The 25,291-nt window shown below is 42.9% G+C and overlaps 1 protein-coding gene across 1 annotated transcript in view; it reads right to left on the bottom strand.

The window, feature by feature from the left end:
* Positions 1-4,754: 4,754 nt before the first annotated feature.
* The window catches only part of GBE1 (1,4-alpha-glucan branching enzyme 1), a 252,679-nt gene continuing 232,142 nt past the window's right edge, over positions 4,755-25,291 (bottom strand). Inside the window, exons 16-17 of the mRNA XM_075333081.1 lie at positions 6,684-6,801; positions 4,755-5,473 (exon numbers count right to left, since the gene is read on the bottom strand). Coding sequence (XP_075189196.1) covers positions 5,420-5,473; positions 6,684-6,801 — 172 coding nt within the window. The 3' untranslated portion in view covers positions 4,755-5,419. The remainder of the gene's footprint in view (positions 5,474-6,683; positions 6,802-25,291) is intronic.

Below are 25,291 nucleotides of genomic sequence, written 5' to 3' on the forward strand. Positions count from 1 at the left end.
CAAATCACGCTTTTCCCCCATTAAAAAAAATGAAATTTTTTTATATATATCAAAAAAAATGAATTTTTATATATATATATATATATATATATATATATATATATATACATACATATATATATACACATATATACAGTTAGGTCCAGAAATATTTGGACAGTGACACAATTTTCGCGAGTTGGGCTCTGCATGCCACCACATTGGATTTGAAATGAAACCTCTACAACAGAATTCAAGTGCAGATTGTAACGTTTAATTTGAAGGTTTGAACAAAAATATCTGATAGAAATTGTAGGAATTGTACACATTTCTTTACAAACACTCCACATTTTAGGAGGTCAAAAGTAATTGGACAAATAAATCAAACCCAAAAAAAATATTTTTATTTTCAATATTTTGTTGCGAATCCTTTGGAGGCAATCACTGCCTTAAGTCTGGAACCCATGGACATCACCAAACGCTGGGTTTCCTCCTTCTTAATGCTTTGCCAGGCCTTTACAGCCGCAGCCTTCAGGTCTTGCTTGTTTGTGGGTCTTTCCGTCTTAAGTCTGGATTTGAGCAAGTGAAATGCATGCTCAATTGGGTTAAGATCTGGTGATTGACTTGGCCATTGCAGAATGTTCCACTTTTTTGCACTCATGAACTCCTGGGTAGCTTTGGCTGTATGCTTGGGGTCATTGTCCATCTGTACTATGAAGCGCCGTCCGATCAACTTTGCGGCATTTGGCTGAATCTGGGCTGAAAGTATATCCCGGTACACTTCAGAATTCATCCGGCTACTCTTGTCTGCTGTTATGTCATCAATAAACACAAGTGACCCAGTGCCATTGAAAGCCATGCATGCCCATGCCATCACGTTGCCTCCACCATGTTTTACAGAGGATGTGGTGTGCCTTGGATCATGTGCCGTTCCCTTTCTTCTCCAAACTTTTTTCTTCCCATCATTCTGGTACAGGTTGATCTTGGTCTCATCTGTCCATGGAATACTTTTCCAGAACTGAGCTGGCTTCATGAGGTGTTTTTCAGCAAATTTAACTCTGGCCTGTCTATTTTTGGAATTGATGAATTTTTTGCATCTAGATGTGAACCATTTGTATTTACTTTCATGGAGTCTTCTCTTTACTGTTGACTTAGAGACAGATACACCTACTTCACTGAGAGTGTTCTGGACTTCAGTTGATGTTGTGAATGGGTTCTTCTTCACCAAAGAAAGTATGCGGTGATCATCCACCACTGTTGTCATCCGTGGACGCCCAGGCCTTTTTGAGTTCCCAAGCTCACCAGTCAATTCCTTTTTTCTCAGAATGTACCCGACTGTTGATTTTGCTACTCCAAGCATGTCTGCTATCTCTCTGATGGATTTTTTCTTTTTTTTTCAGACTCAGGATGTTCTGCTTCACCTCAATTGAGAGTTCCTTAGACCGCATGTTGTCTGGTCACAGCAACAGCTTCCAAATGCAAAACCACACACCTGTAATCAACCCCAGACCTTTTAACTACTTCATTGATTACAGGTTAACGAGGGAGACCCCTTCAGAGTTAATTGCAGCCCTTAGAGTCCCTTGTCCAATTACTTTTGGTCCCTTGAAAAAGAGGAGGCTATGCATTACAGAGCTATGATTCCTAAACCCTTTCTCCGATTTGGATGTGAAAACTCTCATATTCCAGCTGGGAGTGTGCACTTTCAGCCCATATTATATATATATATATATAATTGTATTTCTGAACATGTTTTTGTAAACAGCTAAAATAACAAAACTTGTGTCACTGTCCAAATATTTCTGGACCTAACTGTATACACATATCTATCTATCTATCTATCTATATATATATATATATATATATATATATATATATATATATATCTATCTCTATCCACACACACACATACATATATATGTTTTTTTTACTACTTGGACAACCTTCTCATTCCTCTCGTTTGCCACAAAAAGATAAACAATCCTATACTCACCTCCACTGCAGCCACAGTTCCAGCGATGTCTGAAGTCGCATTTCCAGGACCCACGTGACATTGTTATGACACGCGAACTCAGTGACAAATCAGCGCCTGGCATCTGTCTCACAGTCTTCGGACATTTGATCAGGAAGTCAGCACATCTTGCTCAAACGTCCAAAGGTGGGGAGACCACTGTCAGGCACTGATTGGTTGCAGGGCTCGCGTGACAATGTCAAATGGGCCATGGGAACACTACTTCAGAAAACAAAAAGATATAGCTCTTGGACAAGATGGAGTAATAATGAAATGAAAAAACGGAAATCGGCAGTTTCGGGAAATGGTTAAAAACTGAAAAGCAACAGGGGTACTGTATTTATTCCTATCTTTGCGAGACGTTTTAGTTCCCCGTCAAACCAAATATTAAAGTTCATGAAAAGCTAAACAAACATTTCACAAAAGCTAAAAACACAAGTGTTGATATTTAAAATGTTTTATTATTTTTATTTTTAGGAAATTCTCAATAACCAGGTTTCTTATTGCATTGTATAAATATTACATTATATTGTACACACCCATAGACACAGAATACAGCATTATTAAGTGTTCCATTCATTTCAGGAAAATCATTGTTGACCATATTAAAGGACCAAAAATAACACCAAAAACTATTACATAGTACAGTGTCCAGTGAAAGACAAAACTACATTTGCTCTGTAAGAAAATATACGTTTCAAAGGGAAATAAATTGTTTTGAGTCAAAAAGTAAAGAAAATACAGATCTCTGCTAATCTTAGAACCTGATAGTATGTAGACGTAATGTGTATACAGGGCAGCCGTCACTCAAATGGTGTGATGACATCTATAACAACCTCGCCAGATAACTGTGGTGGCCAATAAATGCATCGGATCGTTATCTTATTAGGGTCAAAAATTCACAATGCCAGAAACGATTGTGACATGACATTATGGGCAACATTGCATCAAAGTGTAAACACCATTACCGCGAGGATATAAAAAGACTAGGGGTGCATATATATTATAGAATATGTATACTGTTTCAGTTATTTCATGGTATTTTCCAATCGACAGATTACAGCCACATGAAGATTTAGTAACAAGACACTACGAGTATGATACATCAAGTCCGGCATTGTTCACGTCGATCTTGAGGAGCTGGGCTGGGAGTCAGATGCTGACAGTGATTGACAGCTATCTCTACATGCACAGTAATGTGTGTCAACCACTGAATAGGACTGCCCATTGGTCACTTATGTATACAAACACCAGGGATTTCAATGAATAATATGCAAGTTTTATTGAATTATTCCCCACAATAATGTACCTGATCAGCTCTTCCTGTTATATACCATTCAGCCTGCAGGTGAGATCCCATCTTCATCACAGGTTGCCTTTGTGTTTATTTGCCACTATTTAAGGTGAACCTTATTCCACTGAATTAACTGTATCAAAAGACACGACGCCCACAAGTAGAACAAAACTATGAAACACATTGATTCCTTAAATTAAAGGGAAACTGTCACCGGATATTCATCATACTCACCTAACGGTCGGTGCGGAGCGGACTGGTCGGATAGGAGACTCCGTTCTCCGGGTTCCTCGCCTCCTCTTTCGGCCATCTTTGTCCTCCTTCTGAAGCAAGTGTGGATGACGCGTTCTACGTCATGTACACTAGCAGACAGTGAGGTCCTGCGCAGGCGTACTTTGATCTGCCGAGCATGGCAGATCAAAGTGCGCCTGCGTAGGACCTCACTGTCGGCTGGTGTAGATGACGTAGGGCGCCTCATGCACCCAGGCTTCAGAAGGAGGATAAAGATGTCCGAAAGAGGAGGTGTGGGACCCGGAGAACGGAGTCGCCCATCCGACAAGTTTGCTCGCACCGACCGTTAGGTATTATGACCATCCGGTGACAGGTTCCCTTTAAAGTTTCTAATATTGGAAGAACAGCGCCACTCCACTTGTAATGTCTGGTATTCCAGCTCTCACTTGGCATCCGATATCAGACATAGCTAAACAGGGGTGGCACTATATTTGGGAAAAGACAGCTATGTTTTTCCAATCCTGGACATCCCCATTAATACGTTATACAGAGAATGGATATTTAACAAAACTGGTGCAAAGAAAAAGTAAAGAAATTGCACATAGCAACGAGTTACCTCTCAGATTTGGTTCGTCAGAGCCCATTTTAAAAATAAAAGACACTAACAAATTGCTATAAACAATGGACTTTTTCTACTTTATTCTCTCCGTTATAAGGGAAATCTCCGCTGTGTCCGACTGGCAGAAAAATAGGTGCAGCTAGGTAGAAATTAAGATTTATACAATACCCCATGAGCTCTAGGGTAGCAGGTCTATCACAAAAATGAAATGATTTGTTCTCCCAGGAAATTATATTCCAGTCATAGTGCAATTAAATAGAAATGTAACTAACGTAAACCGATACAGCGGGGCATATATAGCAAGCTAACTGTGCCAAAATTGTGCTCCCAAAACAGTCTTTAAAGGTGTATTCCAATCTTCAAATCCTATCCCAATATGTAGTAGGCAAAGTAATAATATTATTATTATCAAATACCTCCAATTAGAAATGTAGTATAGCTCTCCTGATTAGCTATGTCTCTTACCTCATGTGCAGGGCATTGCAGCTCAGGTATCCATGGTTATGTCCACTGAGTGACTGTTGCTCGTGGTAATATCCATGGATACCCAAGCTGCTGCAATGCCTTGCACATGAGGTAAGAGACATAACTAATCAGGAGAACTATACTACATTTCTAATTGGAGGTACTTGATAATATTATTATTACACCTCTACATATTGGGATGGGATCTTGGAGATGGGAATAACTCTTTAAGGACTTGCACAATGTGTGTTTAAGATGCAATATGCACCTTTTCCAACAATAAAGGGAGTGGTTTGCATGGCATGGCCTGTATGCAACACTTTGCATCAAAAAATGCAACAAAATTTTGGCACAAAGCAAGCAAACTAAAAAGGTCGTGTAAACAGACTAGAAAGTCTTAAAATGTCAGATTTATCAAAGAACAGGAACCATTATGACAAATCAGGTGCATTTTAAGACAGTGGCGTCTATGTTTGCAGTAAATATTGATAAATATGCCCCCAAGTATTTACCCTGGATGATATATTGCTAGAAAGAATCCCAGGTCTCTCTACGTTCTACAGAAAAGTCACAACGTACAGTTCACGCGTTTCACAGTAACAGGATTTAAAAATGGTACATGGTACATGGTACTGTGCGCCCAACTGTTTGGCTCTATCAACGTGTACACAAGGTGAGAATATGCAGTGTTCAAGTTATCTACTCATTAGACTATTACTAAGAGGCTTGAGCACAGTCTACAATACTACAAACGATGCGAATCGTTCTACTTCAAGCAACCCCGGCTCGCATCGAAGTGATAAAGACGCATCTTCAGTCTTTAGTAGTTGTCAACATTACGAAGAACAAGCGCCACTCTACAAGGAATGTAAATCTGAAAGATAGGAAAAAAATTCAGGAAAGGTATTAAAATAAAAAAATAAGGACAAATGTAAAAGACTGCGTTTACAAATACCGGGAAATCAGCTTTATGCAGCTACAACGGCAAAACAGGCAGCGTGCAGCCCGGAGATGTGAGTGAAGTGGTAAATGTTAACCACTAGAGTGCAGCAAGTCATCTGCAACCAGTAAGATCTCTAAAGCGCGATTTCCTCCATAAGCCTTGAAGGTGCAAAGAGTTCACATCTATTGGAATTCTTTAGTTTCCGAGCAACCTCTCGAGTGGAGAACAACTATACGGGGTCTAAAATGTGTTTTAAAAATCTTTTCAATTATAATGGACAAATGTTCTGATAAAGTATCTCACGAATATAGGGACTTAAAAAAAAATAATGCTAAAAAATAAGGAATTATTTTGATTTTAGGACTTTACAACATTTTAGAAACATGCTGAAGACATTTCTTTGGCGGAAAATCATTTCGATTCATCTGCAAGAGGCTGTTATCCCAGCAAGAACTTTGATATCTGCAAATCTCAGGAAGAAGTCGGATTGTCTCTGAAATTTCTGCAAAAAAAAAATCTTCTGCCAGTGAATATATGCTGACTATTCCTGCTTAACCAGGTGAAGATGCAGACACAGATTTTTTTTTTTTTGTTACTGCATTTTAAAAGCTATGCCTTTTTTTGTTATTTTATGGCACCACAAGCTATTTTCTGGGCAAATCAATGTTTTTTTTCCTAAGGTCTGTCAGCACAGAATGGACACTTAGACCAAGGGCATGCGATCGGTGCACCCTTGGTGTGGCCAAACATTTAAGTGCACTTTCCAAACTATTCATTTTCCATCTACTGTATCTCCACACTGTCTCTATAAAGCAAAAGCAATCAAAGAAGATGGGAGGGAGTAGCTAGAGGAAAAACAAGCAAGAGGGAAGGTGCACTTAAATGTTTGGCCCCAAAAATGTGGCACAGAGTGCCTTTACTTGGTAACCAAAAAGAATTGACATGCTGCATCTTGAAAAATGCAGCCAACAAAAGATGCCCTGTGTGGGCAGCAAAAATCGAAATCTCAGACTTTGCTGGGAGAGGGAATTGCATGCATTTTGGTGCATCCTTGTGACCTCAAAAGGCCAGCAAAAGATGCCCTGTGTGAACTTGGCCTTAAAATTGTTTAAAATTGAAGCTTTATTCCTGGCTTACTTACCAAAATTGAATACTGTCGGTTATTATAAGGAAGGTTGTCGGTGAAGAATTCTGTTCTGTGATTGATTCTTTGATGCCCTCCATACTGTTCAGAATCTGTGTCCAGTGCGATCATATACTTGAAATCAAGGCATTAAGGAAAAGGTTTGTTCAAACAATGAGAAAATAAAAAATAAAAATCAACCCGATACATTCCCATGCTAGAAAGTAACAAAGACCAGTGATTCATAAACACTGGTGTTTTAGATGTTAGCTTCGATGCATGGTGCCCTGGCACTCTAATTTCTACCACTTTAGTGGCCTACATAATTATGACTTTGTTGATTGCTCTCAGACATTTCCTGTCAGAGGCCGTCCCACTCTTCAATCAACTGATGGCTGGAACTAGAGTAAAAACAAAATATGTCGCAAATCTGTTAGGCAAAACTTTTGAATCCATGAAATTTTGTGAAAAATATCACTGGTTTCTGGCGTGTAGCCGCCCTTAGTCATAGTGAATACTAAAAATACTGGGAACGATTTAAAACAGCCAACAGAACAAATGTGCTTATATGACCCTTTTGGTCGAGGGATTATCGCAGTACTATACTCTATGTTGAATCTTCTCCCGGCTGGCGGGAAATTAAAAGGAACCAATCATCAGGATTTTCGTATGTAAGCTAAAGCAGGCTGCTTATCTACATACCATTAGTGGCCATCTCGGATGTTTAGCCTTTCAAATCCAAGATAGTGAAGTTTAAATATTCGTCAGCTTTTTGAGTGATAATTGCATCAGAGCAGAGAATATCTGGGTGGGTATTCATACGGATTCCCTGCCCCCCTGCCTGTTGTTCCTCCCTCTCTGTTCTCTATGCTAATGTACTATTCATCTTTTTCGTCACTAAGATGGCGTTGGAGTTGGCGCCTGCGCATAGCTCTTATCTACGGCACAGTCTTTGCGAAGACCTTGTTATTCTAGTCTTACGACTGAGAGGGCGGCGCATGCGCCATCCCTTCTTCAGCTCATGTTGTGATCGCAGGAGCGAGCGCGGTCACAACAGGAGTGGAGAACAGCTGATAGTAAAGATTAGCCGCAGAAGAACCCGGCGGCCCGGTGTCCGCTTCTGCAGCTATTAGTATATTAGCATAGAGAACAGAGAGGGAGGAACAAAATGTGGGGGAGGGCGGGAATCCGTATGAATACCCACCCAGAGGTTATCTGCTCTGATGCAACTGTCACTCAAAAAGCTGACGAATTTTTTAAACTTCCCTTTTTTGGATTTGAAAGGCTTAACATCCAAGGTGACCACTAATGGTATGTAGATAATCTGCCTGATAGTGCCAGTATAGCACTGGCTTTAGCTTATATACGAAAATCCTAATGATTGGTTCCCTTTAAGGTATATGGAGCAATGAGAAAGTGATCTCGAATTAACCATGTCCATTGACAAATGGAATAGTTGCGGTGATGTTTTATCTAAAAGGTAGTAATCGGACATCACTCACTGAGACATCGTTAAAAGTCCTACATAGAGCTTATTATGTCCCGGTAAAGTTACATAAAATATATCCTAATGTCACGGATAGATTCTTCAGGGGGTGCAATGCCACAGGAGACATGAAGCATATTTGGTGGCCGTGCCCATTAATAAAAACATATTGGCAGGAGGTTAAATCCCTTATCAAGGATGTTTTAGGGGAGTCTATCCAGCAGTACTACAGTTTGGAGACAGACCATCCGGACTTATTAATAAAACCTTTCATTTACTAAATTTTATTACTATGGCTTCACAAATTCACATATCTGCGCAATGGAAAACATCAATTCTTTCTTTATCTTTAGTCAAAAGAAGATTAGATAATATAATGATTTATGAACGCATTGAAGACACCAGGACCAACAGACACCTTAAGCTGGTGTCACACATAACGACAACGACGTCGCTGCAACGTCACCATATTCTGTGACGTTGCAGCGACGTCGCTGTGTGTGACACATAACAACGATCAGACCCCTGCTGCGAAATCGTTGCTCGCTCCTGAATGCTCCAGGTCATTTTTTGATCGCTGCTATCCCGCTGCGCCATGCTGATAAGCTGATAATCCTTGTGTTTGACACCGCAGCAGCGACACTACGCTACGTCTGAAACCACACAACGACCGTCGACGTCGCTATGATCGCTGCTCCGTCGCTGCTTTTTATAACATGTTGACAGCTTACTAACGATCATCTATGGTCGCTGCTACGTCACAGAATATGGTGACGTTGCAGCGACGTCGTTGTCGTTATGTGTGACACCAGCTTTAGAGTTATTTTCTGCTGTATGGACCTGCTGAATAGACTCCCATCCCGACCCTTACTGATCCGCTCTCTAAATGTGCCCTCTTGAGAGATAGATATAGAAGATGAGATATATAGTTATTTAATTGTCAACTCTAAATAGTGCCTCCTATTTAAACCTGGGTATTAATAAGACATTCAATAATTATATGCACAAAATATCTTCTGATTATTGAATGATATAAGTCCTATAACTTGCTCCAGCTTATAATGTTAAGGTATGGTGTACAAATATACCGATTACCAGGCTGTCCTTCCTAGATAAGGATCCTCACTCTCCTTTGTTTTCTTTTCTCTTTATCTTTCCTTTTCATTTGTACTTATTTGAAAATAAACTTTAATACTAAAAACAACCAACAGCTTATTGTCACTACTTCATACGGGGAAGTACCAAGAGAACGGTGAAAGGGCAAGGAAACACTGGGTCTAGGGAAGGGGTGACCCCTGACCAAAACTACAGAGCTGGCCACTGTCTTCCCTCATCACCCTAGATAAGTTCCGCACTTATGCGCCGAGCAGCATACCTGACCCTGAAATAGGCTCTAGTTAGAGAATGGATGGGATGAGCACTTAGGGCTACTTTGCACACTGCGACATCGCTAGCGGTCTCGTTAGCGATGTGAAATTCTAGATCGCAAGTGCGATCTTTCGGGATCGCACATGAGTTAAATGACCTATGTGCGATCCCGAAAGATCGCACTTGCGATCTAGAATTTCACATCGCTAACAAGATCACTAGCGATGTCGCAGCGTGCAACGTAGCCCTTAGTCAACCCCACTAAACTCTTAAGAACACACGGGGAAATACACACAGGGGAAAGTAAACTAATAACTTCTCTCCAGATGACTGGGGAGAGGACCTGCAACAACAACAAAGTTTCTCCAAATGAATACTAGCTGACTGCTTGCACTGAAGACTTCTTAAGGGTATTAGACTTATCACCAGCATAGAGTAAGGGTACTGTCACACTTTAGCGACGCTCCAGCAATCCTACCAGCGATCTGACCTGGTCAGGATCGCTGGTGCATCGCTACATGGTCGCTGGTGAGCTGTCAATCAGGCAGATCTCATCAGCGACCAGCCCCTAGCCAGCAGCGACGCGTGGAAGTGATGTTGCGCTTGGTTACTAAGGTAAATATCGGGTAACCAAGCAAAGCACTTCGCTTGGTTACCCGATATTTACCTTGGTTACCAGCGCACACCGCTTAGCGCTGGCTCCCTGTACTACTAGCCAGAGTACACATCGGGTTAATAAGCAAACCGCTTTGCTAAGTTACCCGATGTGTACTCCAGCTACGTGTGCAGGGAGTCGGCACTGGCAGCCTGAGAGCGGCGTACGCTAGTAACCAAGGTAAATATTGGGTAAAAAAGCAAAGGGCTTCGCTTGGTTACCCGATATTTACCTTGGTTACAGCTTATCGCAGGCTGTCAGAAGCCGGCTCCCTGCACATTCAGATCGTTGCTCTCTCGCTGTCAAACACAGCGATGTGTGCTTCACAGTGGGAAGCAACGTCCAAAAAATGAACCAACACTTTGTGTAACTAGCATTGATTTCACAGCAGGGGCCATATTGCTGCTCAGTGTCACACACAGCGAGATCGCTGATGAGGTCACTGGTGCGTCACAAAAACCGTGACTCAGCAGCGATCTCGCTATGTGAGAAGTACCCCTAAGAGAGAATGAAGGTATTTAAAGACACAAAGAGAAGTGCTAAAGATTAGCAGTTGAAAAAGGTGAGGAAATGAGCAGGATTCTAAAGAGAAAGGGATAAACCCCAAGTAGGGAAAAAGGGAACATCAGAGAGCAGCTTGTGTAGCAAAACGCTGCGACGTTCTAAAGCCGGAAACTATAGGACTGTGTCACGCGTGACACACCTGTGACACCTAGCCACTGTGTGCATGTGGTAATAACATTAAGAACATGTAATATTTATTTCCATTACTTAGTAGTGAGATTGACATGGATACCGAAAAACGGAAGATAGAAATACAATTATATCAAAACTAATAAATGATTTATAGGTCTCATCTACAGTTTATACCATTCACATGTCCAGTGTTTAACTACAAAATCCAAAAATCCTCTACCTGCCTCCTCCAACCTCCACCTCCTGGTGGACAGTTAAAGGAGTTGTCCGACATTAGCTTACCAAACATTTTTGAGTTTATCTGTGCTGTATTCATATAAATCACCCCTACATTGTTATTTTTTGTCTTCTAACTTTTGTTCCTCTTGAATTATCCCTTTATGCTCTGCAGCTCCTTTACATTCAGCTCCAGCAAACTGACCACTTCCTGTGCTAAACTCCCAGTCAGAGCTGGCACCGCCCGGCCTCAGTGTCCAGGCTCGCCCCCTGCCTGCCCTCACTGTCCAGCCTCGCCCCCTGCACACACATTCCCGGTCAGTATTCTGCCCCAGCACCTGACCTGTGATCACTCTAGCATTGGAAATAACAGCCCCACATCGGGCTCTGCGCCTGACACACACATTGGGCTCTGCAACCCCCCCCACAGACATGCACACACAAACGGCGCTCTGTACCGACCCCCCCCATCCCATCGATCTGTACCGACCCCTACCCCCATAGGAAACACATGTAGGCTACATTCACATGACCGTTCAGTATTTCCGGTCCGCAAGAAACGGAAGCAGCAAGAAATATAAATAGATGAGTAGATATATAGATGGATAGATAGATATAGAGAAGAGATAGAGAGATGAATGAATGAATGAATGAATGGATGGATGAATGAATGAACAGAGGGATAGATCGATATAGAGACAGAGAGATAGACGGATGAATGAATGGGATAGATAGATAGATAATAGATGAGAAAGACATATATAATGTCCTACCCCCCTGCATATTCTAAGCTGGCACCCTTTAGTGACTTTCATGTGGCACTAAAGGGTGCTTAGCCTTGTATTTAGCCAAAAAATAAATAATTAAAAAAAAAAAAATGACGTAGGGTCCCCCCATCTTTTGTAGCCAGCTAGGGTAAAGCAGATGGCTGCAGCCTGCAAACCACAGCTGGCAGCTTCACCTTGGCTGGTAATCCAAAACAGAGGGTACCTCATGCTGTTATTTTAAATTATATAAATAATTTAATACAAAAAACGTGGGTTCCCCGCCAAATTGGATCACCAGACAAAGTAAAGCAGACAGCTGTGGTCTGGTATTCTCAGACTAGGGAGGTCCACTGTTATTGGACACTCCCCAGCCTAAAAATAGCAGGCCACAGCTGCCCCAGAAGTGGCGCATCCATTAGATGTGCCAATCCTGGCGCTTCGCCCCAACTCATCCCATTTCCCTGGTGCGGTGGCAAATGGGGTAATATATGGGGATGATGCCAGATGTGTAATGTCACCTGGCATCAAGCTCTGGGGTTAGTGATGTCACGCGTCTATCAGATACCCAACATCACAAACCCAGTTGGTCACCGCTAGTGACAGTCTCGGGCCGCCCGCGAGACGTGACGCGAGAACGCAGCGGGCATAGAAGGCAGTGACAGCGCTGACGTCGGCAGAGGAGGAGATCGTCACAGTAGGTAATGATCTCATCTAACCTTCTGACGGCAGCGCTAGTTATCCCCGCAGCTGCACGCACTGTAAGAAGCTGCTGATACACTGCAGTGCAAGCAGCCGCGGGGCTGGCAGGGAGCGGGACACAGACTGCACGGGCACTCCTGCTATCCTGAGCACTGTAAGCAGGGGGCCCGCTGCTGGCGGTAACACCGTGGGCGGGGAGAGTACAGGGTGAGGGGGAATGTGTGGGAGGGTGCAGGGAAGGGGGCGGAGACACACACTATACTCGCCCAGCAGGGCGGCAACAAGCTGTTCCAGATTTGCATGTCAACATCGTCCTGCCCATGCTGACATGAAATGACCGGAAGCAGCAAAATCGCGGCAGGAGCGGTCACATGACCGCTCTGAGCCGGGGGAGAGGGGGCTGACAGCATGGCAGGTAAGTGCTCAGTATCTACTTACCTGCCCCAATGTAGCCCAATAGGGTAATAATAATAAAAAAAGTCAAAATAAGCCGGATAACCCCTTTAACCTTTTCCATGCAATAGAAAAGAAAATGTGGAGTGCTTGCATTACAGTAGTAGAAAGGGATATATGGGCAATTCTGGTAGTCAAGAAGATATCCAACGATGATGGTGTTTAACAAAAGAGCAGTTTTAAAACTAGTATAATCTCTCTCTCTTTATGTATCTAGAAACAGCTACACTATTTACAGCTATTTGTCTATATTCCAAGTAGCCAAAAAGAAACAAAATCCTGTTCCGTTTGACTATAAGGCCGTGTTCATACAGGATTTTTTGCTGTGCTTTTTGCCTTGGTTTTATGCAAATCCACGCCAATAATTTGCTGCATTCACAGTATCAGAAAAGCCGATGAGATTCCAGAAACCTCATACACACACACACACACACACACACACACACACACTTTTTTACTGACTGAAATGTCAACCTCTTGTTTTTGCTGCGTTTTTGAAAGAATGAGCATGTCCATTCTTTCACCGATTTTGCCACGGTTTTTCACCCATACAAAATCATGGCAAAACCACAGGTTATTATCTGCCTAGAGATATGGTTTGCTGCAGAAAAAAATAAAACCGTAGCAAAAACGCCATATGTGAACATGCCACAAATCTGCATGCCTATCTTTATGACAGCAAAGCCAATGAGAATTCTCAAGTGCTGTGCGCACGTTGCTTATTTTTGCCGTGCAGATTTGGTGCAGAAAATAATCTGCATCGTGTCAATTATTGGTGCGTTTTCAGCCTTTCCACCCATTGACAATTGGGGAAAAGGCATGTGTGTTTTGGTGCATTTTTCTGCCAGAAGGTGCACATTTGATGCAGAACGTTTCCGCACCAAATATTCAACATGTGCACATAGAATTAAAGCTGAACATACTGAAATGAAAGTCTGTCTGACAGCTTTCTAATGCGTGACAATGGTGTCTGCCGGCTTCCCCATAAAAAGGAAAGCTGTGGTCTATGAGACGCACTGCCAGAAACATCTACCATCGACATATACCCCTGCAGGAAAAAGGGATCAATTTAATTCCAATAGCCCAACCCTAATGTCTCCCAACATAATCTGTTAGGGGACATTCAAAAGCTCCCATACACATTATATGGTTGACCCATCAGAAAGAAACTGGCTGGTTCCTCCAAATTTTATCTAATATGAGGGCCTTAAGAATGCAGAATGAAGTCCATTGTATTCATGAAGAGAGAGCTCCTTCATGCCTCATCTGAGTGATTATGAACAAGTTACTGTATATGAATGGAAGTATGGCAGTCAAGAATTGCAGCGACGTGCAGGGCAGGGGCTCGTTCTCATATACAGAGCGTCAAATAAGTATTGAACACATCACAAATTATCTACATTTTCCTACATGAATTTCTCACCAGATGTTGGCATGAACCCATCCAGTCCACATAGGCAAAGCAATCACTAAATTTATGGATATCTATGCTTTGATGTGTAATAATAAGAAATGACACAGGGGAAAAAAATATTGAACACGTTTACTGAAATGTATTTAATACTTCTTACAAAAGCCTTTGTTAGTGATTACAGTGATTATTTCAGGAGGCTTGAAGATGCCTCCTGAAATACAGCTCCACACCATGATATTCCCATCTCACAATTTCAGTGTTATGGTGTTTTGGGGTTTATATATATGCAGTGCCTTTTGGCCTCCAAACAGTGTGTGTTGAGGCATCCAAAAAGTTCAATTTTAGTCCGATCTGACCAGACTAAATTCTACCAGTATTTCACAGGCTCGTCTAAAGGCCCCGTCACACGCAGCGATATCGCTAGCGAGTATACCCGCCCCCGTCGTTTGTGCGTCACGGGCAAATCGCTGCCCGTGGCGCACAAAATCATTAGCAGCCGTCACACGTACTTACCTGCCTAGCGACGTCGCTGTGTCCGGCGAACCGCCTCCTTTCAAAGGGGGCGGTTTGAGCGGCGTCACAGCGGCATCACTAAGCGGCCGCCCAATAGAAGCGGAGGGGCGGAGATGAGCGGCCGTAACATTCCACCGGCGGCCGCAGGTAAGCTGTAGTTCGTTTCCGAGGAGTCACACGTAGCGATGCGTGCTGCCTCGGGAACGACGAACCTGCATCCTCAACAATCAACGATTTTTTGAAAATGAGCGACGTGTCAACGATCAACGATCAGGTAAGTATTTTTGATCGTTAACGGCCGTTGGTTGGTGTCACATGCAACGATGTCGCTAACGATGCGAGATGTGAGTCACGGAATCCGTGACCCCGGCGATATATCGTTAGATACGTCGTTGCGTGTAACAGGCCTTAAATGGTTTTAAGCAAACATTAAACGCTCTTGAACATGCTTTTTGTTCAGCAATGGAGTCTTTGATGGTGAATGTGCATGGAGACCATTGCGGTTGAGTACATTACTTCTTATTTTCGTTGAAACAATTTTACCTGCTGATACCAGGCATTTCTGTAGCTCTACAGCTGGTTGTTTTTAACTCTTGCACAACTCTTACGATTATTTTTTTACTCCTCGGTCTGAAATCTTTCAGGGAGCACTTGGTTGTGGCCGGATTATGGTGAAATTATTTTCTTTCCACAACAGATTATTACCCCAACAGTGCTCATTGGGGCCTTCAGTAGTTAAGAAATTCTCCTGTAACCAATGCCACCAGTTTGTATTACAATAAGGTGGTGAAGATTTTGAGACAGCTCACTGGTTTTAAGCATCATGAGATGTTTATTGTGTGGCACCTTTGTAATGAGACAGCTGCTTCTAAGCCAGCAGTTGAACCAGCAGATTTTTTTTTTCTTTTTCAGAGGCTAAATACTGATAGATTTTAGCTGCTGTCATTACTTTCTAGGTTTTTTTTGCACCCTCTTCTTCATGTGTTTAATGCTTTTACCCTGTGTCATTTTGCATTACTAAACATCACTAAATTTATGAACATCTAAAGTTTGCTTTGTCTGTTTGGATTGGACAGTTTGTTACGGACATCTGGTGAGAAAATTTGTGTCAATAGAACCTCTAAGATATTAGATTTATTTAGAAAGTTGGTGATGTGTTCCATATTTATTTCACCCATTGCATATTCACCATACTTATATGCCAAGTTTCTGGTGTATTCTTTCCATAGACCGTATGTATCTTAGCTTCCAGATTTCAGTCACGTATATTTAACTCAAACACTGCAGCATTTCAGAGAAAAATGTAGATAGCTCAGGGACCGAGCCGCAAAGGAGACTAGTCAGACAGCTGGGTCCCCAGTGGGTTATTCCTGCGGGCGCCTATTGGGAAAGGTCAGTCATTCACTGGCAGAGGGCAGGGAGTAGAGGTCATGGACCCACCTGTCCACCTAGTCTTCAGCAGGTATAAAATGGTTCTGCTCTGAAACGTGCAGTGTTTTAAAGTTAAACATATATGACTGAAATCAGGCAGCCACAGTATGAGATAGTTTGTCAGCAGATCAGGCAGCATGTATCGGCTGTTAGGCTACCTTTATGCTCAAGCGATTGGTGCACCTTAGCATGTCATTACAGTTCAGTGCACCTATACACCTACTTGTTTTTAATCTGTCACTGCCCACAATTTGTCACTAATCTCTCTGGGTTAAAGGACCCCAAGGATGAGAGTGATCGAAAACAAGTAAATGAGAAGGTGCACTGAACAGTTTGGCACATCAAGGGTGCTCCAAGCACCTGTGCTTAGTTTGAATTTTTCACTGACAGACTCCTATTAAGGTGAATTATCCACTTTATACATGTCAATATTCTTTTAAAGAACACCAGTTAGCTTACATACCTAAGACTTGATTAATAGGATTACTACTATTACAAGGAGTGCATGTCTGAAAAGATCTGGTCACGGTTGCCGGGTATGACAAGCGTGACATGTGCGTTAAGATCTACGAGAAGACCTGACACACGACAAAATTACAACACGGGGTGGGGAGGGGGGACACAATCATAATAATGACTGGCCCTAAGCCCTAGTGAGAGGGGTAGATGGGACACCTCCTGCACTCACCTGCAGCTGTACTTAACTCTCCAAGCCTTATACCTTATACAGTCTCCGCAACGGTTGCCGAGCAGGAACCTGTGACCCTGAGAAACCCTGTAGATGCTCTGGCTAGTGCGCTGGCAGGTGAGGGAAGCTAGTCCCACCGCTGCACTAAAACGACTCAACAAAAAGGTAGGACAAACAGGGGAAATCATCAACTAAAAAGGATAAAGTCCAACTTCAGGAACACACCTCAACATTACCTTCCCCCAAAGCGGCTTGAGTACAAGGGATTTTTATCTTCAGCAGGGATTGATGGGAAACGCCACTACATAAACCAATACGCCTGTGGCTACAAAGCAGCTGCCACTGAAACGATCTGCTAGTAGTTACTGGCAACAAAACTGAAATTCCTTAGGCACCAAGAGAAATTAAATGTTTAAATATAGTGCCTTTCGATGGTACTGAGTGACTCTAGTCCTGAACCTGTGACTAGTCTTCAAAGACAGAGAGATGACGTGACAGATCTGCCTCGACATCTAGATAATTGCTTGTTGACCAACTATATTGAATATGCACACATAAAAGTACTTGTGCGGTTATTCACTAGGTCACTTCAGTCCTGCACCGCTATTCTGAAGCAAGACAATCATCCAGAATGAGTCTTAATTAGACAACAAATATTTGCAGAAGGCTATGGAATGGCTTTGTCTATCATAACGGGAAAAATTTCATTCTACGGCTTCATTAGACTTACAGTTACTTTTACTACATCTACGATGTCTGTCCATTGTACAGCACGACAGAAATTAAATGACTCTTTCTAAACAATAGTAAAGCTGTAAGTGTAGCTTTATCTATAAGGTTAATTACTTATTTAATTACATTGCCTATACAGAGATTTAATATATAAATACCCAAACAATGTGATGTATAATACGCCGTGAATGCATAATGAAACATAAAACCGCACAGTAAAGTAATGCAAATGATACTAAACAGATCAATTTGCTTTTTAACTCAATTAAATGAGAACCGTGGAATATCCAGAATAGTTTAAAGTTTATGTACGTTATTAACTGGCCTAGTTAAAATGCAATTTGCTTCTTTGGAGGAAAAAAAAAAAAAAAGTTTGCAATGTAAGCAGAGAGATGCATCAATGCTGTGTTCCACGGTAATAGGATGACCTTGGCTTGGTTACTGGCATACCAGACAGTAGTAAAAGTACATTCTATTACATTCTATAAAAGTCTAGAATTTTCTATGCCTTCGTCACCTTTTGCCACTTTTATTGTACATACTATATTCTAATGTTTAGGAGCTGAAATTATAAATTGACTTCATGAAATAAAATCCTTACCCGGTAGTCTCTCCGGTAGACCTTTGTGCTGCAGATTTTACAGATAAATGTTATCATTAATAACTCAGCTTTGTTGAAAAGGAAAATATATATGTTTTATTTATCAATATGTGCATTTTACAAGATATCACCGGCACAGTTTTGCCCTTTAGTAAACACAATATTGATATTAGCAAATTTTAGCTGTACTTTGAGGATCAGGCATGTGCTACTTTTGCTTAAAGAAGCACGCCTGTTAAACCTTTATGCCTCAACATGTGTATACAGTAATAGCTTGGCACTGCATAGCTGTGGTATCGTTACTATTGCAGCTGCATAGTTTCCTATGGAGAAATCAATAAAGTGCTCTATGTTGACTCTTTTCCCACCCACTTAGCTTACCCTCCTTGTGTTGTCTAATTGTACCCACCTCTTCCGACAAGCCTACAACCTGCCGTAACCCTCAGTCTGATACAGCACCGCACAATAAACTCTACCCTGACCTACCGTATCCTCAGCTATCCCTTGTAGACTGTGAGCCTTCGCGGGCAGGGACCTCTATCCTCCTGTACCTGTCTGTATCTTGTATTGTTTATGATTATTGTACTTGTCCCTATTATGTACACCCCTTTCACATGTAAAGCGCCATGGAATTGATGGCGCTATAATAATAAATAATAATAATAATAATAGTTGTAGTGGCGAGACTAGCATCTCACTGTTCTTCATGTGTCAGGGTGAGTTCAGGCCCAACGAAGGTCTAAGAACGTGATCAGCATACGGTAAGGTGGGGGGGACCCATCTAGAGACGTTAGGGAGTGCAGGGATCAGCCTCAGGTGAGTGTTAAAAGTTGACCCCACTTACCCCTCTCTCTAGCACTAGGGACCTACTATTGTACTGTTTCCCTAATGTACCTTTTTGTTGCGTCGTTCGCTGGGGGTCCTCCTCCACCGTACCTTTACCCTAGCGTCCCCACTATATTGCGCCATTCGCTGGGAGTACCCTTGTCCCATGTCATCAAAGTCCACAACTGCACATAGCACCATCTTACTGAAGACATCTCCTCCTGCTTCCTACTTATCAGATGCTGTTGCCGAGGGTGGCGCATGCACACTCACCTCCTTTCCCTCTTCAAGAGTATGGGAGAGCGTGCGGTCATAATGGAAGAATAGCCGATCCCAGTAGCACCTCACCGCACCTAAAACTGGCGGGACAAAAACGGTCTTGAAGAGGGAAAAGGAGGCAAGGGCACATGTGTCAAAACGAGGCTCTCATAAATTTGCATTGAGTGGTTACCTCCAGTGCGCTTCATGAAACATTGGAACGGTTGGCAGATCGATTGGAGCGACACAGATAACAGATGAAGATGTGGGAGGGAAAGTATAAAAGACTAGGGGAAGGGGGATTTAGATTAAAGGGAACCTGTCACCACTGTTTTGGCCTATAAGCTGCGGCCACCACCACCGGGCTCTTATATATAGTATGTTAGAATGCTGTATATAAGAGCCCAGGCTTCTGTGTAGAACATAAACACTTTATAATACTTAACGGTCGCCCTGGGGTGAAGTTGGGCCATATAGGCATCTCCATTGTCTGGTGCCGCATCTTTCGGCCATCTTTGTCCTCCTGAAGTGTTTGTGCATGACGCATTCTACGTCATACACACTCGCCGGTCCCGCGCAGGCCCTCAATGCCGGCGAGTGTGAATGACGTAGACGCGTCCGAAGAAGGAATACAAAGGTGGCCGAAAGAGGTGGCGCCGGCACCAGACAATGGAGACACCCATCTGACCCAACTCCACTGAAGCGCGACTGGTAGGTGAGTATTATAAAGTGTTATTTATGTTCTACACAGAAGCCTGGGCTCTTATATACAGCATTAGTGTTGAGCGGACCCGAACTGTAAAAATCCGGATCCGCACGGTTTCAGCGTCCGAACCGGGTCCAACCCAGACGCGGGAATCCGTCTCTCTCTCTCCACACATATATGACGGGGGCCGGATTCCGGATCGGATTCGGACTTCTTTGTCAACCCGCCGTGGATCCTCCGGACCCAGATTATTAGCAGTCCGCTCAACTCTATACAGCATGCTAGAATGCTGTATATAAGTGGTGGTGGCCGCAGCTTATAGGCCGAAAAAGTGGTGACAGGTTCCCTTTAAAAGCACCTCTGGAGAGGTTAACCACACACCCCAAAACAAAAAAAAAACAAAAAAAACCTGCTTTAAATACATCCAAATGTATAACTTTTCTCCCAAGAACCATTAAATTAAGAAGTATTTTGTGTGACAATCCCTTTAAGTATTCACTTTACAAACCATTGAAGAAGCCTACGATAAAATAAAAAAAAAAAAAATACAAAAAAACCCACCATCATACTAATCTACACTTAAACTGATCGATTAACTTCTCCTTTACAAATTATTATATTTTTAACTATAAGTCCTCGTCTGCATTACATATGCACATTGTAACAAAAAGGCTTTTTGGAAGAGGATCAGCCAAATGTGACTTAAAAAGAATGAGCCGTTTTAGCATCGATGTTAATACAAGATCACTGCCATTATGGTCATTAACAGCTGTATCAATATGCTTCATTGCAGTCTATGGTTGACCAACTGTAACTTAATGGCTATATCTTCAATGATCATATATAAAAGGACTCCCTCACAATGACCTCGCGCGCTAATTAGACGACGCAGGTCTTAGGTTGAGAAATGTCAAGGAGGACTGCATTTACATTTTAATGCACAGCCGCCAGTGCTATCTGAACAACACATCTAAAGTTGCGGGTAATAAGTATGCATACTTAATCTTTCATACACTGTACGTTAGCATTCATTTAGTTCACGCAAACAGCTTTCATTTGCATCAAAGTACTGTATAAATTTACGTCTTCTGGCTAATTGACTGGATTTGAACCAGTGCGCACTTTCACAAATTGAAAATAAATGAGAAGAAGAATGGCCTTGGGGGTAGAGTGAATAACCTATATTTCACAACTTAAAATTCAGTATCAAAAGTCAATTTAGCTCAGATATGAAGGTAATTAGGCAGGATAATGCTTTTTTTGTTGTTTTTAATTCAGTACAATCAGGCGTTTTAAGATCAAAAGTTTTATCATATGAGGTTATTGGCTTTATGACCTAGAAATCACTTTGTAACATAAACTCTTGTATTCTTCATCATTATTCAGCAACCTCTAATGATACAACATTGGCATGGTTTTAATTAGTGTTTTGAGATGCATCTAAACCCCCCAGGGCTATGATCACTCACTTTTTGCATTCCCAAGAGCCATAGCATGTACCCAGAATGTGGAGTACCTACTATAAAAAGGGATGTCAGATACCTAAAATCATTTGCTTATTAAAAAATGTCTGCCATTCTCTCACAAGCCACACTCCTTGTTCTTTTTCTCCAACTTTTGAGGACGTTCAGGTTGAACTACTATCAAGCATATGAGAGCCTCCAACAAATCGCCATCACTGTTGTTTTGCTCCATGGTCTGGTCCTACTATACCTCCCTCCTTAAAACCCTTGAAAGAGAACATTAATGATATCCACTCCAGGTCATGGTCCTACCTCTTCTCTATTGAGCAAGTGCAGATTGGTTATTTCTGGTACATGCTCATTCACGCACTCCTCACTAGTGATGCCTACCATGGAACGCACAGTGAAATCTCATAGCTATGCCGAGTTTCTCTTTTCTGCACATGCCAGACTAAATGCAACCGTCCGATGCGCAAAGTGCAGGAGAACAAAATAGAGGGTCAGCGGCAAAATTTGGTGATGGGGTGATGGTTGGCTACAGAGAAATGAGTGGTCTTAGAGGAGAGGACAAAGTCAGATCCTGAATATGGGAAGGAACATAGGCTCAGAGGACAGTGTCCATCGTGTTTATATTGAAATGGTGAAGAGAGTGGGTGGGCTTGCTGAACGGTGAGAGGCATGGGCAAGGAGGAGAATTGCTTGCTGTGGTACAAGTAGTTTGAGCATCAGTGAATGCCACTGCAGCTGGGAAAGCTACATGTAAACAATCATGTTTAACTACAACTCCATACTGCCCTTCCACGCTCCCACAACTGCACACAGTCCTTCCACGCTCCCAGAACTGCACACTGTCCTTCCACGCTTCCACAACTGCACACTGCCCTTCCACGCTCCCACAACTGCACACTGTCCTTCCACGCTCCCACAACTGCACAGTCCTTCCACGCTCCCACAACTGCACACAGTCCTTCCACGCTCCCACAACTGCACACAGTCCTTCCACGCTCCCACAACAGCATATTATCCTCCCACAACTGCACACTGTCCTTCCACGCTCCTACAACTGCACACTGTCCTTCCACGCTCCCACAACTGCACACTGTCCTTCCACGCTCCCACAACTGCACACTGTCCATCCACGCTCCCACAACTGCACACTGTCCTTCCACGCTCCCACAACTGCACACTGTCCTTCCACGCTCCCACAACTGCACACTGTCCTTCCACGCTCCCACAACTGCACACTGTCCTTCCACGCTCCCACAACTGCACACTGTCCTTCCACGCTCCCACAACTGCACACTGTCCTCCCACAACTGCATACTGTCCTTGCACGCTCCCACAACTGCATACTGTCCTTCCACACTCCCACAACTGCATATTAATATCACGCTCGCACAACTCCATACTGTCTCCTCACTTCTTCACACTGCCCCGTCACGCTGTCATCATTCTATAATGTCCCCAACCTCCCATCTTCATAACACACATCTGAGTGAAAATCCCAACCTACAATATGACGACATTTAAGCTTAGACTCCTCTATGGAGCGCTTACCGTTCAACTTCCCTGCGGTCTCTGCAGCACATGCTTTGACAGAAGCAGTGTGAAAAGGTCTGTAACATGAGCACCTCATCAAGCCGCTGTATGCTGGGGCAGGGAGCTCATAAATGCTCCTCTGCTCCTATTCCCTAGCGTTTAGGTGTACTTACATCTATAAGATGCTAATACAATTGAATGCAGAGATATCGCTGCCGGCAGCATAAAATCCTTTAGTGGGCTGCATGCAGCTCACATGTTGTGCAGGGCTGGTATAAAACAAATTAAGCTAACACTCAACACCACCCCTTCTTCAAGCATCAACTATTCGCATTCTATTGAGTACTGACATGTTAGGCCCTGTGCGCACTGGAAAACGGAATTTTATTAAGAAAATTCCGCAGGGTCTGAAAGATTACCGCACCCGCGGTGAAAAAAAACGCGACACACCGCACCCGAAAACCGCATGTGGTTTGCCACGGTATTACCGCGGTATTGTTCGCGGTTTTGCCGCATACGGGTTGGTACATGTGCTTTAATGAATTCAATGCAATAAAGCACATTGAAAAAAAAAAGAAAAAAAAAAGTAATTTCTTTCTGAGATAGATAGCAGACAGATAAATAGACAGATAGAAGAATAGAAGAAGAGATAGAAGGATAGATAGAGGGATAGATAGATAAATAGAGTCCCTGTGAGCACACGCTGCATTTCTCCCGAGCGGTAATGTGTTGTTCACATTACCGGCCATGGGAAATGACCGGTAATTACCTCTCTGCTGTCTCGTTGCGAGGCTGCATTCATTCAGCGCTGTGTGTCAGTCGCGGCTGGATGCAAGCATCGGAGGACGTGGATTACGCCGGAGCTGTGTGTTTCGGGGAGGTTAATAGAGGGGTGAAACAGGGGCTTTTTTGTGTTTTATTTAAAATAAAGGATTTTTCGGTGTGTGTGTGTTTTTTCACTTTACTTACGGGTTGATCATGTCATCTGTCTCATAGATGCTGCCATGATCAAGCCTGGACTTAGTGGCGGTGATCCGCCGCCATTAACTCCTTATATTACCCTGAATGCCACCGCATCACGGCAACAGGAAGAACCGGGGACATTCCGGAACTGTCGCATAATGGGTGCGACAGTCCCGGGGCAGCTACGGGCTGATATTCTCGGCTGCGGGAGGGGGGGGCATTAACCCTGGCCCACGCTGGATGGTAAAAACACGGCGGAGCCCCTGTGTTTTTTTTTATATGTCTGTTTGATTTGTATGTGTTTACTATATGTCTGTGTGTGAGTGTGATATGTGTGTGTTCCATGTCTGTGATGTGTGTGTTTACTCTTTGCTCCGCTTCCTCTTCCTGTCATAATGACATCACTTCCCTGCAAACCGCAGGCAGTGATGAACATTACCGCAGGTAAACCGTGAAATACCGGAGGGAATAAAGCAGAAAAACGCAATGAATCGCACAGAATTTGCTGCCTGCGTTATTCCCTGCGGGATTTCACGATTACATGGCAGTCAATGGAGTGAAATGCCGCAGCGACGTGCGGAAAAGAAGTGACATGCAATTGTTTTTGCTGCGGGAATCCTGCAGCAAAACATGCAGCTGTCAAAATCCGCATAGTGCGCACAGCATTTTTTTTTTTCCCATAGGTTTTGCTGGTGAATCACTGCAGAGATGTTATTAACATAACATGCAGCGAAACATGCAGCAAAACCGCAGGAAATCCGCGGCAAAAACCGGCAAGTGAGCACAGGGCCTTACTGCTGCAGCCAACCTCAGTAGTCATGTCCCACATTATTACCATCATGGCTACCATCGCTGAGCAGGAGTACATCATATGACCGTGCTTGTCGATAAAATAGGAACACTGGATACAATCAAGCAGCCCTCGAGACTGTTACGAAACTTATTGCAACCCACTAATGTACTAATTAGTCAGAATGGTTCTTGCTGCTTGTAAGCAGAGTGATAAAGAAACAGACTGGATAGCAATCAGCCCATGTTATACAAGGTTCTCGTTGGTACGGATGCTACATACAACCTTTTTTTCTTTAATATTGAGCACCTCCTTTTGCCTATTGAAGAGTCTCTGCACTTTCAGGTCTTAGTCCAACTATTT

Source organism: Anomaloglossus baeobatrachus, chromosome 2, assembly GCF_048569485.1.
Source record: "Anomaloglossus baeobatrachus isolate aAnoBae1 chromosome 2, aAnoBae1.hap1, whole genome shotgun sequence".
NCBI lineage: Eukaryota > Metazoa > Chordata > Amphibia > Anura > Aromobatidae > Anomaloglossus > Anomaloglossus baeobatrachus.